This window comes from Uloborus diversus, chromosome 4 (assembly GCF_026930045.1).
Source record: "Uloborus diversus isolate 005 chromosome 4, Udiv.v.3.1, whole genome shotgun sequence".
Classification (NCBI taxonomy): Eukaryota; Metazoa; Arthropoda; class Arachnida; order Araneae; family Uloboridae; genus Uloborus; species Uloborus diversus.
In genome coordinates, this window is record NC_072734.1 from 91,907,101 (window position 1) to 91,922,358 (window position 15,258).

General features: G+C 37.7%; 1 protein-coding gene across 1 annotated transcript in view; it reads left to right on the forward strand.

The window, feature by feature from the left end:
* LOC129220705 (protein shifted-like) overlaps nucleotides 1-15,258 on the forward strand; it is a 55,160-nt gene that overhangs the window by 9,871 nt on the left and 30,031 nt on the right. The window contains exon 3 of the mRNA XM_054855135.1: nucleotides 14,373-14,622. Coding sequence (XP_054711110.1) covers nucleotides 14,373-14,622 — 250 coding nt within the window. The remainder of the gene's footprint in view (nucleotides 1-14,372; nucleotides 14,623-15,258) is intronic.

A 15,258-nucleotide genomic window follows, 5' to 3' on the forward strand; every position in this document is an offset into this window, starting at 1 on the left:
GGCTATTTAACATAATCCTCCGATAATCATTAGCGGAGATATCAATTTAAAGCTATTCATTATGACACTTGGATTTCAAAATCAAATCCCTATTTTTCGAAGGCTTTGCTCCATTCAAAAAATTATTCAGTGCTTCATCTCCACTTTCCTCAACAACGCTTTTATTAAAATGTATAGCGGTGAAGAAAATCATTGAGATGAAAGATCTGTTGCCATTTTTTTCCCTCTACTATGAACAGGTAAAATTCTTGTTTTTGTTTTGAGGCTTTTCCTGTAATCAGGGAATTTAAAATGCTTACTTTTTGGGTTTTTTCCGCAATCTGCTGCAAAATTTCACTGACTTTTTTTTTTTTGGTTCAAGTCTGAGTGTTGAACTCGCGTCACTTGACATAACTTTTATTTTCGAGGTGGACCGTGCAAAGCCGGGCGACGCAGCTAGTATTAATATGAAATTGTTTTAAATAAACTAATTAGTTCGCTGTGTGCATTATTAACACGTTTTTAGAACGAATAACCTTTTTTGCCTTTCGGGCGCTCATTTGACCTTTGACGCCTGACGAAAAGTTCGCTTGTATGTTTTGCAATTGTAGGCTTGCCAGATTTCTGAAATGTTCAACCGGGACACGAGAAGTGGAACACCTCCCCCCCCCCCAAGTGTCGCGTGTATTCAGAAGGCTACACATCCTTGGTTGGTTTTTAGATTATTATTTTAGAGGGTAGTTCCTTCTCAATGCTCAATAAATGGTTACTAACTAAAGGGTGTCCCAAAATTAACGCAAGATTTGAATTTGCCACCATTTTTTCCATAAATTGTTGGCAGCCATGAAAAAAGAACAGTTTGACAGTTGAGAGTATAGGGTTAGTAAAAATGGGCTGTTATTGTACCATACAGCTAGAGAGAGTGAAACATTTCGATGACTGCATGAGGCTTTTCCTGGTCATTTCGGTGATCAGAATCGGCACCCTATAGATCGTGTGATTTAACATTATTAAATTTCTTCTTATGGGGTTATTTGAATTCAGAGGTCTATGTCAACAAGCCCACAACCAACCGTGCATCACCGTGTTGCGATAACGAACGCCAATAACAGTAACTGCTTGACCAGCCTCCACTTTCATTATTTTTTAAATGTTATTTCAATAATGAAAACGCGTTATTGTATCGTATAACGCTCCATTTTTGATTACCCTAAACTCTGAGCTGTCAAATTGTTCTTTTTTCAGGGTTGCCAACCATTTATTGCAAAAATGGCGGCAAATTCAAATCGTAAATTAATTTTGGGACACCCTTTATAAACCAAACCCATGAAACAGGCAAATAAATTTAAACATTTTATTTCTTACTTAAGTAAATAGAAACTATTTGAATGAGGAATAATAATTTCAACAATGTTTTCATGTACTTTTAACTGAACAGAACTTTTCCCGTTTTTAATCTTATTGCAAAAATATTCACAAGCTAATCGCAGGGGCGCAACCAGAGGGGGCCCACAGGACCCGTGCCCCCCCCCCCCCAGATCACTAGTTTGAACAATTTTCAAAAATACTTTTTTTTTATTCGAACGAAGATGAACACACTTTGAGAAAAGAAGTGGTTCCAAAGTAAGCAGGGACGACGAGAGGTAACTTAAAACTTCCCCCTCTCTCCTTTTCGCATTTATTTTCTCTGTAGTTAGGAACTCATTTGAAACGTCAGTGATTTTACAAGATCGTATCTTCTTCCGTGTGACCTTATCAAGTGTAAGTGATTTTATTGATTATTTTGTTGCTTTTTAAAGTGATTTCATGCCATTTTAACGTGTTCCTTTTTTTTCCTTGAATGATCTTAAAAATATATGAATAGTTTAGAGCTTTTGGCGATAAAAATTCGTGTGCATTTTGATTTATTTCATTAAAATAGTAAACGAAGTAATAACAAGTATTGATTTCCATTTATTAATATGAACATCTTATATATATTGATGTAAAGAGAGAGAGAGAGAGAACTCGATAGAATGTTGTGGAAAAAAAATAGTGCCCCCCCCCCCTTACAAACATTTTCTGGTTGCGCCCCTGGCTAATCGAATATTAATTTTTATGTTAATGTTACAAATGACAAATTAACTACCCAAAATAATCCTTTAGTTTCTAATTTTTAGACTTTTTTGGTCCTCTTTTATCAAATTTATCATTTTCCGGGACATGAAGTAAACCGACCGGGACACTGGAGTTTTGTCTGAAATCCGGTACGGTCCGGTACAAACCGGGACTGTCTGGCAAGCCTATGTAATTGTCAACAAGCTCAACTTTCAACTGAACTGATTTTGGAGATAAAAGATCAAGTCATCGGAAATTCGGATGAAATTACAAATAAATTGGTCAAGTATTTATATTTAGAACTAACTAGCTGCGTTGCCCGGCTTTGCTTGGTCTACCTTGAAAAAAAAAAAAAAAAAAAAACATTGCGTCAAGTGAAGTATCTTTAATAACCAGGATTAAATGAAAAAAAAAAAAAAAACATCATGGAAAAATTTCTCGCCAAACAATGACGACAGATACTAAAATACTTTTAGTAAATTAAAATAAAATAAGAAAGATGGATTTAAAAGGCGTAACCATGGAAACACAAAGTAAACTAAGTTTAAGAATTGAAAATGAGAAAAATGAAAATAAACAATGGATTCAAAAAGCGTTACCGTCGAAACTCAAAACAAAATGGTTAAAAACTTGAATAGAGAACAGATTTTTGAACTTCATTTAATTCGCTTGTAATTTTTTTTTCTAATGGAGATAGAGAATTAAACTTCCGACCATTGGTCGAGTTAGATCTGGAGTAAAAAAGGTAGCTCTTTTCAATGGTGTCAAAACGAAAACTGTAGGACAATTCATTCACTTTTTATTGATAAATTTAACGAAGAAAGTAGTACCTAAATTTCAGCTAAGCCTAAACAAATTCGAGCTAAAAACGTAAATAACTCCCGCCGCAATTAAGTTAGAGCGTTGGAACAAATTGCGTTGAACGCGGAAAATTCTTCCCTTTCCAACGATATATAATATTACTAATTGCGAGTAATTTTTCACCCCCATATTCGGGAATATATGTGAAAATTGGGCCTAAATTGGAATAAAAAAAGAACTATTCATCGATTTTTTTTTGAACTGGTCTGCAAACCTTCTCAGGACTTAAAGGAACAAATTGTGAAAATTTCAGTGAAATCGGCCGGGTAGTTCTCGAGTTTTGCGAGTTCAAACAAACAGACGCTTTTTGGACACTTCATTTTATACTATGTAGAGATAAACGAGTTTGAAAACAATTGTTGGAAAAGAGTAAAAACATAATTCATAAATTGTATCCTTTTTCCGAAAAATGTCAGCAATAATTAAATCTTAATATATAAAAATCACTGTCCTGAGACAACATATATATATCAACGCACAGCCAATACCGCTGATGCCTCAGACTTGAAATTTGGCAGGCATGTCCTCATGATTACGAAAGTATCCACTAAGAAAGGATTTTTCGAAATATCAATTAGTTCGGGAAAAATTAATTAAAACCCCTTAATTTCTGTGAAATTAAAACCTGTCATTGAAGTTTAAATCCCTTATTTTCAGAGACTCTCAAATCATTATTCAGTACTTCATCTCAACTTTTGGTCGATAGCGAACTATAAATTTGATATTGTTTTGGTTTCTCGAGGCTTTTCTCAAGTCAAATCATAATGTTTCTGTCTTTTGCTTTCATTTTTTCAAAACTAGAAACGAAGTTTTTAAGAACATCATCACGGGCGGACTATCCTTTTGTATTTAGAAGAGTGCAGCTTCCTGTAAAAGTTTGCTTTGCAATAACCGTTAATAAGTCACGAGGACAGACATTAAAAGTAGCAGGGATCGATTTAAGAGAAGACTATTTTTTTTCACACGGCCAATTTTATGTAGCTTGCTCCAAAGTCAGTTCATCAAGCAGCTTAATAATTTTAGCACCAGAAAAAAAAAAAAAAAAAAAACTAAAAATGTTGTGTACAAAGAAGTTCTTGCTTAAACATAGGTATAACAATAAAATGTGGATGGCCTGTGTTTGCAAAGATAATCAATACTTTAAAAGGATCGTTAATAACAGTTAAATATCGGTTAAGGACAAGGGCATACATATAAAGAGTCCAGGGGCCCTGGGATCCTCCCAAAATTAGAAAAAAATACAGGTAATAAGCAATTACTATAGGAGATTTTCGAAACTAGGTGCACCAAGCACTGTTAACCCCTGCTAATTCCATTACCCGAGCAATGCCGGGTACGGGAGTGCTAGTATAAAATACTATTTCAACCTTAGAAAAGTCTCAAACTTCATTTCATGTGTTAGACTCGCTTATGTTATTTATTATAGAAATTATATTGCAACTGTAACGAAAACCCTTCAGAGCGGTCACCTCCTCTGAACGGCCGAAATTTTACGCAACGGCCGCTCAGAGTGGTTTCAAGATTCATAAGATTGGGTTGTAACTAGAGACGTACCGAGTACTCGGTAACTACTCGGTACTCGGCCAAATTGTGATCAGATACTCGGCCAATACCGAGTAGTTGCAAAAAAATATAATATTGTTAAGGCAGATTTTAGAATTACTAAAGGCGTGCAACCATATAATGTACTGCAATTATTTACGATTCAAATTTACAAGTCAAATTTAAATTCCGAGAATAATGACGTTTGTTATGCTTCAATGGTGTAAATCGTTTCAATGTCTGCAAAGTTAATAAAACGTATTTATTAAAAATGGAGCAGTGTAAAAAATATGAAATTTTTGCATTATGTTTGGCGGGCTAGAACCATGGGCGTGAATGGGGGGGGGGGGGGAGGACGGACACCTGTTGGCCCAAGCCTGTCGGCGGTCCAATAATTTTTTTAACTAGGCATGAAATATAGAGGTAAACAATATGGAGGGGGCCCCAGAAAAGTCATTTGTGACGGGGCCCTAAAATTTCTGTGCACACCCCCGACTAGAACTAAAATAGATTGATATAATTTGTTTTAATTCCAACGTGATTAATCATACTTATTATTTATTTTTTAATTTTTAATTTTGAAAATTACCTTTTTATAAAATTTTCAACACAAACAAAATCTTTTTTACATAATGCGTAATTGAATTTCAACTGGAATTTTGTTTTAAAAACTATTATATGACATGGAGGTCTATACTAGCATTCCAATGAGTTCATAATTCGTCACGTGTGTGTCGGTGGTATTTCTTAAAACATATTTATTATAGTTATTTGACTTATTTACCGGGTATCCGCTACTTTTTGAGTTATTAAATCCATGACTTTCCCTGACTTTCCATGACTCACGTTCTTCAAATCCATGACTTTCCATGACTTACGTAAGTTACTTCATTTGACAATGACATCAAAATTTTCCGTCTAAATATAAATAGAGACTATAAAGCAGTATAACTTTGTTTTAGGGAAATATCCTTTTTATCTCAGCTATGTAAATAAATCTAAACAAAAGCAGCAAAAAATATTCAACTAAATATGTATATGAAAAATGCAACAATTTATTGAGACAAAAAATAAGTACGAGAATTCAAGAACAATTAAAATCTAAAATAACCCATTATCTCCCCAAAGCGCAGTGTGAAATTGTAAAATACAAATTTAGTAAATGCATTCATACATTAAACAGAAAAAAAAAATTCAAAATACGCAATTGAAGAGTCATCATGGCAAAAGATAAGTTAGTAACAAATCTGAATACGATCGGTATAATTATTCAATTGTAATGTACTAAAGCAAGCTTACCATTAAATATAGAAACTTCAAACTGCTATTTCTACTGTTTATGTGTGTTTTTTTAAACATTGTAGAAAAGCTATGATACGAAAAAAAAAATCCCCAGTCTCCGGAATGGGAAAACATACGATATTGAAAACATACGATAGTCCTGAGCGCGAAATCCATGACCAACAGTCAGTTTCCATGACTTTTGGACATTTTACACTGAAATCCATGACCAACAGTCAGTTTCCATGACCTTTTGGACATTTTACACTGAAATCCATGACCAACAGTCAGTTTCCATGACTTTTGGACATTTTACACTGAAATCCATGACCAACAGTCAGTTTCCATGACCTTTTGGACATTTTACACTGAAATCCATGACCAACAGTCAGTTTCCATGACCTTTTGGACATTTTACACTGAAATCCATGACCAACAGTCAGTTTCCATGACCTTTTGGACATTTTACACTGAAATCCATGACCAACAGTCAGTTTCCATGACTTTTGGACATTTTACACTGAAATCCATGACCAACAGTCAGTTTCCATGGCTTTTGGACATTTTACACTGAAATCCATGAATTTCCATGACCGATTTCGATCATGTTCGAAATCCATGACTTTCCCTGACTTTCCATATGCGTGGACACCCTGTATTTATTATAGAAATTATAATGCAACTGTAACGAAAACTCTTTAGAGCGGCCACCCCCTCTGAACGGCCGAAATTTTACGCAACGGCCACTCAGAGTGGTTTTAAGATTCGTGAGATTGGGTTGTAACGATGCAGTATGAGAGTTGAAAACATACCTTGGAAATTCAGTATTTGAGAAGCCGGCAGAAGTCTGGATCGGAACTCACTGGAATTAATTTCCCACAGTCCACGCTTGAAACACTTGGCAGTGTTTGCAAAAACCATTAAATGCGTTCGCGGAATTACATTAAAATCACTTATAATCCAAACGATGTGCTATGAAAACAAATCACACTTGGAGGAGATCAGCCGAAGGAGCGAACACTGGTGGCCAAACTAACACACTCGACGTTAAATCCCGGTAATCACAAATTTGCCATTTCAACTGCGCCTGCGCACGGACTTTGCTTTTTGGGCTTTCTGTTTTAAGATTTCGTGTTGCTTGTTTATATTTAGGTTGTGCTAGAGTCCCAACAAATTAATGAATGCGATTAGAGTATTTTCACAGCAATTTCGGGATACATTGTATGAAACTATGGATATGAATAACTGATAATCTTTATAAAGAAAAGAGAAAAATGACACTTCAATATTTATTGGTTTGCAAATATTTATTTAACGTAAACGTAAAACACGTTATGTACTTCAAAAATGATCGGAATATTACAATTATCCGTCTTTTGCGGATATTATACGTTAGGCGTAAACAGCTCAGTATTATACATTTGTATTTAGGTTGAGGGTTCGGCTTTGTATTGGAAGTGATGCTGCAGATCGAGTACGCTCTTCTGAGGTTAAAAATTTTGTCCTGAAAAGGGACAGACAAAGCAGACACCGAATCCATTCATAGTTAAAACGCAAAACTCAATCTTTACCAAGGCCTAAAAACTAAATCAAAGAAAGCTTTGTAGTTTCTAATTTTTATCTGTTCTTATCTCATATTAACAAATTTAAATGTTTTTAATTAGTTTGAGCAAGAGTTTCGAAATCAGCAAAGTCCGCGCGCAAGCGCAGTTGAAATGGCAAATTTGTGATAACCGGGATTTAACGTTGAGTAACTAACACGTGACGGCATTTATTTTTCCGGGTTGGAGTAGAAGTGTTTGATTTGAAGCGTTTCGCCAAAATTCAGTGCATTTGGGGAATTTTGATCATCGGTTTGATACTGAACACTTTCTTTTCTCTCTTTTTCTGCCCAACCCTTTTCCGCATTTCGGCCATTTAACTCCATAAAAGAATGCCCTAAAAAAGGGCATTACAGTCGGATTCCGACTTACGCGAGGGATGCGTTCCAAGACACCTCGCGTAAGTCGAAATTTCGCGTTGTGGAACAACGTATGATTAGAATTTTTTTTGTAAGCATATCTAATTATTTCAGACATGTGGTTAACACCCCTCAAGTTGTTTCAACCCATTTCTTAACTATATATTACCCAGGGGTGATTGTGAGTTCATCAAAAAATACCTGAAAGTTTCAAAGCGAGAACGGGGGGGGGGGGTGCGGGGGTAATCTTTGGCCCCTATTACTTAAGTGCACCTTTGCCATAGTATTAAATAGTTGTGAGTCAAAATATTGTGTGTACATTTGATTAAATTTTTAATGGATGACAAAGTTACGAGTTGGTGTTATACAAATTATCTTGACATTTGTCCATCTTAAGGGATAGGTGTCCATCTTAAGGCACTTGCAGGTATATTTGATGAGTATTATATAATTTTTAAAAAATGTGGAGGTAGGGAGATAAAAGCATAAAAAAAAAAAAAAAAAAAAACATAATTCCGGTATTTTCGGACAAAAAAATACCGGAAATACGTCCGAAAGTACCGGAAATTCGGTAAAATACCGGAACACAATCACCCTTGATTACCGTATCTTTTATAAAGAACCGAATTTTTACTGTATTTTAGAAAAAGCATTACTATTTAACATAAATTACTGTACGAAGCACAAATTCAATGATTGTTTTCATGATATTTGTATTTTGCTCTACTCTGCAAGCTTCTGTATTAAATCTAAGTTCTGAACTTTTACGGAGTTCCTTTTCTCGAATTTTAATTGTACGTGTCGAAGATTCACTCATACGTGTCGTGCTACCTTCGCAGCACTTTTTAATTGTTCAAGCATATAGATAATCTTGACCTTTTCTTTAATGGTCTGAAACATTCTCCTTTTCTTTCCACTTCCCCCAACTTGAATGAAAAAGCGCGTTTGGGAGCCTTTCTATTTTATCAACGTTCATATTTAGAATGAAAAAAAAAAAAAAAAAAACGTTAAGAATAGGAGCTGTTACAGTAAAACCTGCGTAAGTTTACCACTTGCGGTGCAGCACTTTGGTGGTCAACTTAGACAGGTGGTCAACTTATAGAGGGTAGTAATGAAAACTTTTTCTTTGTCATTTCTTGTCCCTTGCATTTATTTTTAACTAATTGGAATACTTTAAACTCACTTTCATTGTTTAACATTACTTTAAAACAATAAGAAAAAATGTTGTTTAAATATTTTTAGAGATTATTTACCAGAATGACTCGTAAAGTATCATACAAATTTAAAATTTGTGTGAATCGATCAAAAAAAAAAAAAAAAAAAAAGCCTCATTACTAATGAAAAACAACTTACTTGATATTAACAATTCCTAAAAATTCATACGTCAAAAGTTACTTAAATTCTTCATTTGATTTTTTCTTGAACATTTGTAACCATGGTAATCTACTTTTCAACAAAATAACTCCTTACTGAAGTTTGGCGCATTTTCTGGGACTTAACATCAGGCCAATGTTTTTCGATGGAAACATAAATATTCATAGGATTTTCTAAAATGTCTGGTTATTTATTTGAGGCATAACTGATGAAACCTGAAGTACAATCTAATGCTTTTGCCTAGTGGTCAACTTACAAAGGGTTTTTTACAATACTCCAAACCAAAGCTGGTGTTCATTAGTGGTCAAGATAGACAGGTGGTCAAGATAGAGAGGTGGTCAAGTTACAGAGGTTTTCCTTCATTATATAAGATAGGACTCATTCCGTTCCTGACAAAAGGGGTCAACTTAGACAAGTGGTCAACTTACAAAGGTGGTCAACTTTACAGGTTTTACTGTATTTGTATAAACTAAAGCAAAGCGCTGTTTAGTCTAATACAGTGTGTGAACTACCGCCTTCAGTGATGCTAAAGGGATGAAAGACCATTCGCAAAATTAAAATTTAATGCTGTCCATTCTAACGCTCCGCCGCTGCTCCTTTACCAAAACAATTCATTGTGCACGCGAGCAATTGCCTCAGCAGTAAAAAAATTCATTACTCGGGAAAAACTCGCGTTATAGCCATTTCGCGTAAGTCGAATCGCGTTGTAGCAGGATCCGACTGTACTCATGATTTTGACGTTTTTTCTTTTTTCGTTTTAAAACTTTTAGGTCATTCTTTTTTTCATGTGACGGATATTTTTCTGGGAATTAGGGGGGGGGGCAGTCCCATCATTTCAAAATTTTCCAGGGGGTCAAAGTACATGTGCTCAATGCATATTATAACATGAAACAACAAAAGCCTTACCCACACGTATGGAAATACAGTCGGACCCCGATTTAACAAATTTCGCAATTTAGCGAATCTTCCTTGATCCCAGACTAAAATGAAAGCAAAAGCCCCTATTTAACAAATAATAAACCCCGAATTAAAAAATCATTTGAACCACCAAAAAAATTTTTTTTTTTTTTTAGCAATCGCGATTGCTTATTGTTCTCACTTGACTGTTTTTGGCGTCCTTTGATTTTATTTTCCCACCGCCACCCTCTGCAGCATCACCGTCGACCGGCTCCTCACGATGCTGCTCCTACAGCGAAAGCCGTCTCCAGGTTGCGTCCATGTCCTACACACACGCGCACACATACACAACTACACACACACGCACAAACACACATACACATACACCTACACACACACGCACGCACACACATATACACACAAACACATACACACACATACACCTACACACATACACATACGCACACACGCATACATACAGACACCTATACATGCACGCACACACACAAGCACGTACACAAATATACAAACAACTACCCACCCATTCATGCCTGCACACAGACACAAACACATATGCCTACACACACATATTCATACACACAACTACCCACACACTTATGCCATCACACAGACACAAACACACATGCCTACACACATACACATAACCCCTACACACAAACACATACCCCCCCACACACACAAACACACACGCCTACATACACACTCGTGATTGCGAAAAACATAATTTGAATTCAAGATGTCAAAATTCAAATTAATTTTTTTTTTGTCAATTTGAGTTAGGAAATATTGGATTGTTTTCCAGAGGACATATCCATATTGTCCGAAGCAGAAAAACACTTTCATTGAAATCTGAAATATTTCAATAGCGAGGGGGGGAGGGCAACTAATGAATAGCGATTCTAGTGCAGAAAGTGGTAATGAAACTCCCAATAAAATTGCTACTTTACTTACATGGTTACTTACATTCTTACTTACATGGTCTGGAAACCCGAAACTTACCTCATGCTTCATGCAGCAAACTGTAAATGGCTCAGTATTTTCTTCTCTCCATAAAAAGGAAAGATAATTATTTCGAGTCAAGTATCAAGGAAATTCTTAAACATCAATTACTCAGTGTTTTAAAATTTCAAATTAACTAGTGTGTAATAATTCGTGGAATCCTAAACAAAAAGTGTACACTTTCTAACTATGGATATTTTTACACGGTTGCTTACTAGGGGTTTTATATAAAGACTAGTGATACCCGCACGGCTTTGCCCGTAATAGAAAAATTAAAAGGTCTTTTGGTTCGCCGGTATATTTACAAATAATGTAGGGTGAATCTTCTCGCCAGTTGGCTTGTACCAATATTACGGTTCCACGTTATGATCATTTCGTATCTCGCCAGTTGGCTTGGGCCCATGTGACGGTTCCACGTTATAATAATTTCGTAATTCACTCGTCCATCTTATGATGTTTTTATTCTTAAAATTGGAATAGAAAAAGAACCACATCGAATTTTCGAAAAATTGCTTCGAGATGCACACCCCCATGCTACAGACTAACTCTGTGCCAAATTTCATGAAAACCGGCCGAACGGTCTAGGCGCTATGCGCGTCACAGACATCCTACAGACATCCAGACATCCTCCGGACAGAGAGACTTTCAGCTTTATTATTAGTAAAGAAGTGCAATTTTTTTTTCACACCCCGATATTACGAATAACCCCGATTTAACGTTTTGAAGTTTCGGTCCCGATGATTTTGTCGAATCGGGGTCTGACTGTACATTGATTTCACAATCCCAGGCGGGGGGGGGGGGAGTAATTGCCCGCTCCTGACGGGACTGAGAGGGAGAAATTTTAAAGCGTACTTTTTTTGAGCAATCACCATTGCTTATTGTTCTGACTTGACTGTTTTGATGTGTTATCATTTTATTTTCCCGCCAGGACCCTTTGCAGCATCACCGTCGACCGGCTCTTCACGATGCTGCTCCTCTAGCGAAAGCCGCCTCCAGGTTGCATTCATGTCCTACACACACGCGCAGACATACACACACAAACACACACGCACACACAAACACAAACACACACATGCACAAACACACACATACACAAACACAAATACATACAGACACCTACACATGCATGCACACACACACAAACACATGCACACAGTCATACAAACAACGACCCACACATTCATGCCTGCACACAGACACAAACACATATGCCTACACACATACACATACCCCCCCCCATACACACACATTCATACACACAACTACTCACACACTTATGCCTGCACACAGACACAAACAGACATGCCTACACACACATACACATACCCCCTACACACAAACACACATACCCCCCCCACACACAAACACACACGGCTACATACACACACTCGTGATTGCGAAAAACATAATTTGAATTCAAGATGTCAAAATTAATTTTTTTTTTTAAATTTCAAATGCATTTTGCTTGTAAGAAAGAACGAATACTTAACAACAAATTTAAACCCTCCCCCCCCCCACCGATTCAAATGAATCACAACCAAATACAGTAGTGACGAACTTTTTCCCCCGAGGGCCGCATCTCATGAACCGCGCTGGCTGAAGCACATATAACATTTAAATTCAGTGTAACTCGGTTATAACGTTATTCAAAGGCTACGGCCAAGTAACGTTTTAAGCGATCCTCATCACTGTTAAGGAGAGAGGAGGAGACTCAATGAGAGAGCCGAATGGAATTCAAAATTTACCGAATAATAAAATACGAGCAAGCCCACATATCACACATACATGACATTTAATGAAAATGAACATTCGGCATCATTCAAAAACAATTTAAAAGATTAAAAGAAAGATAAAAAAATAATTTGAATTTTGACATCTTGAACTCAAATTATGTTTTTCGCAATCACGTGTTTTTTTGCTTGTGTGCAAGCGTGTGTGGGTATGTGTGTGTGTGTGGGTATTTGTGTATGTGAAGGCATGCGTGTATGTATGCGTGTAGGAAATGGACTCAACCTGGAGACGGTTTTCGCTAGAGGAGCAGCATCGTGAAGCCGGTCGACGGTGGTGCTGCAGAGGGTGCTGGCGGGAAAATAAAATGACAGGACCCCAAAAACAGTCAAGTGAGAACAATAAGCAATCGTGATTGCTCAAAAAAGCTCAACATTGCACTATACTCTCGAAATTAGAGGAATTGTCAGCAAAATTTGCCGAATAAATAAATTTTGAGGGACGCCCCTGCGTGCGAGGGATGAAAAGGTCGCAGTGGCCCCGATGGAGTGCTTCCTCCCATACGGTCCGGACCTTAATCCATGCGACTTCTTCTTGTGCAGTAATATCAACGACAGAATCTTTAGGATTCACTGGAGATTGATCATAAAATCTGCCATCACTAGTGAGATGGTCCCGACACAATGCGGCAAGTATGCAGAGAGTCAGAACCGGTTTTATAGCAACGCCATAATCGCAGCCCTTTCGAGCGCCTCACATATTACTTGTCATTTATACCTTTATTCAATGAAAGTGGTTTCATGTTTTTTTTCCCCCACAACGATCGTCTACTTTGTATCATGCTTTTTGGATCACCATGCCTAAAGCAGGCCAGAGCTTAAATTTTTAGGAAGACAAAAATTTTCAATTTGTCGAATTGAACTATAAATGTTGTCCAATGATGAAAGTTTTGCCGAATCGAACTCCGAATTTTGCCCAATGATGATAGTTTTGCCCAATCGTCAGACAAAATTTGCCGAATGATGATAATTTCGCCCAATCGCCAGACAAAATTTGCCGAATGATGATAATTTTGCCCAATCGTCAGACAAAATTTGCCGAATGATGATAGTTTTGCCCAATCTCCAGACGAAATTTGCCGAATGATGATAATTTTGCCCAATCGTCAGACAAAGTTGGCCGAATCGTGCGACAAAATTTGCCAAATAATGATTATTTTGTCCAATGGCCAGGCAAAATTTGCCAAATGACGATAGTTTTGCCGTATCGGCAGAAAAAATTTGCCGAATGAGGAAAATGTTGGGGGGTCACAGTGTACAGTTTCCGCACTGCGTGTTTCTCCGCACTGCTTGATTTTCCGCACTGTGTTTGTTCGCACTGCGTGATTTTCCGCACTGCGTGTGTTTTTGCACCGAACTGCGTGCTTTTCCACACCGAATACGTGTTTCTCCTCACTGCGTGATTCTCCGCACCACACTGCGCGTTTCTTCTCACTGTGTGATTCTCCGCATCACACTGCGTGTTTCTCCGCACTGCGTGATTTTCCGCCCTGCGTGTTTTTCACGCAGTGGGCTGCGTGGAGGTAGATCACAGTGCCCTGCCCTCTGGTCTAAAGTTCTGTTATCTCTTCCAGTACCACTACGAGTTCTTCAAGCTGAAGTCGCTGCACCCGGAGCTGATGCGGGACCCGGTCCTCTCGATCGAGCCGCGGGGGCGGGTGCCCCGCAGGAACCGGTCGTTCTCGGTGACGCTGCGCTGCGTAGGCGGCTCGAGCGGGACGGCCTCCTTCGAGATCGGCATCAAGATCGAGAACCAGCGCGGCCTCTACCTGCCAGGCACGCCGCTCAGCCTGCACCTCAGGAAGCAGTGCGCCACCCAAACCGGTCAGTCTCACGTCCGGGTCACCAATCGAGTTCCTTGCCTCCAAATGGGCAGAGTTAGATACTTTGAATGAATAGTTATATACCACACAGTTACCCTGAAATCTTCAGAATCACAAACATCGGCATGAACACCATCCACGTATTAACACGGCTGAGTTCTGCCCCCAAAAACATCAGCGAGTGCATTCCAAGTCTCCTGTTCTCCGCACAGTGGCTGTAAAAACAGACACAGAATTCAGTCGCACTACGACAGACTCTGCCGATATTTATGACTCTAAGGTCTTCAAGATAGCTGTGTTTTCAACCGTAACCAGCATAATTTTTATACATAAAGGGCTACTACTGTCCGGATGTCCGGGGTAAACTTCAAAACTACTGGACGGATTTTAACCATTTTTTCACCATAGATAGCTACTTTATCATGGAACAACTTAGGCTATAATGTACTGCTAAAAACCTTAGTTCAAAAACTTCGAGATCGAAAACAGTAAATGTCATGTCATTTCCACATCAAATGATTAAAGATTAATCCCATTGTTTCGAAAATTCGTTGCCTAACAACAGCAACATTAAAAGTAATCATAATGTAAATTTTGAATCAAGGCCTCTCTGGAGCAAGCATGATGTTTATTGCTT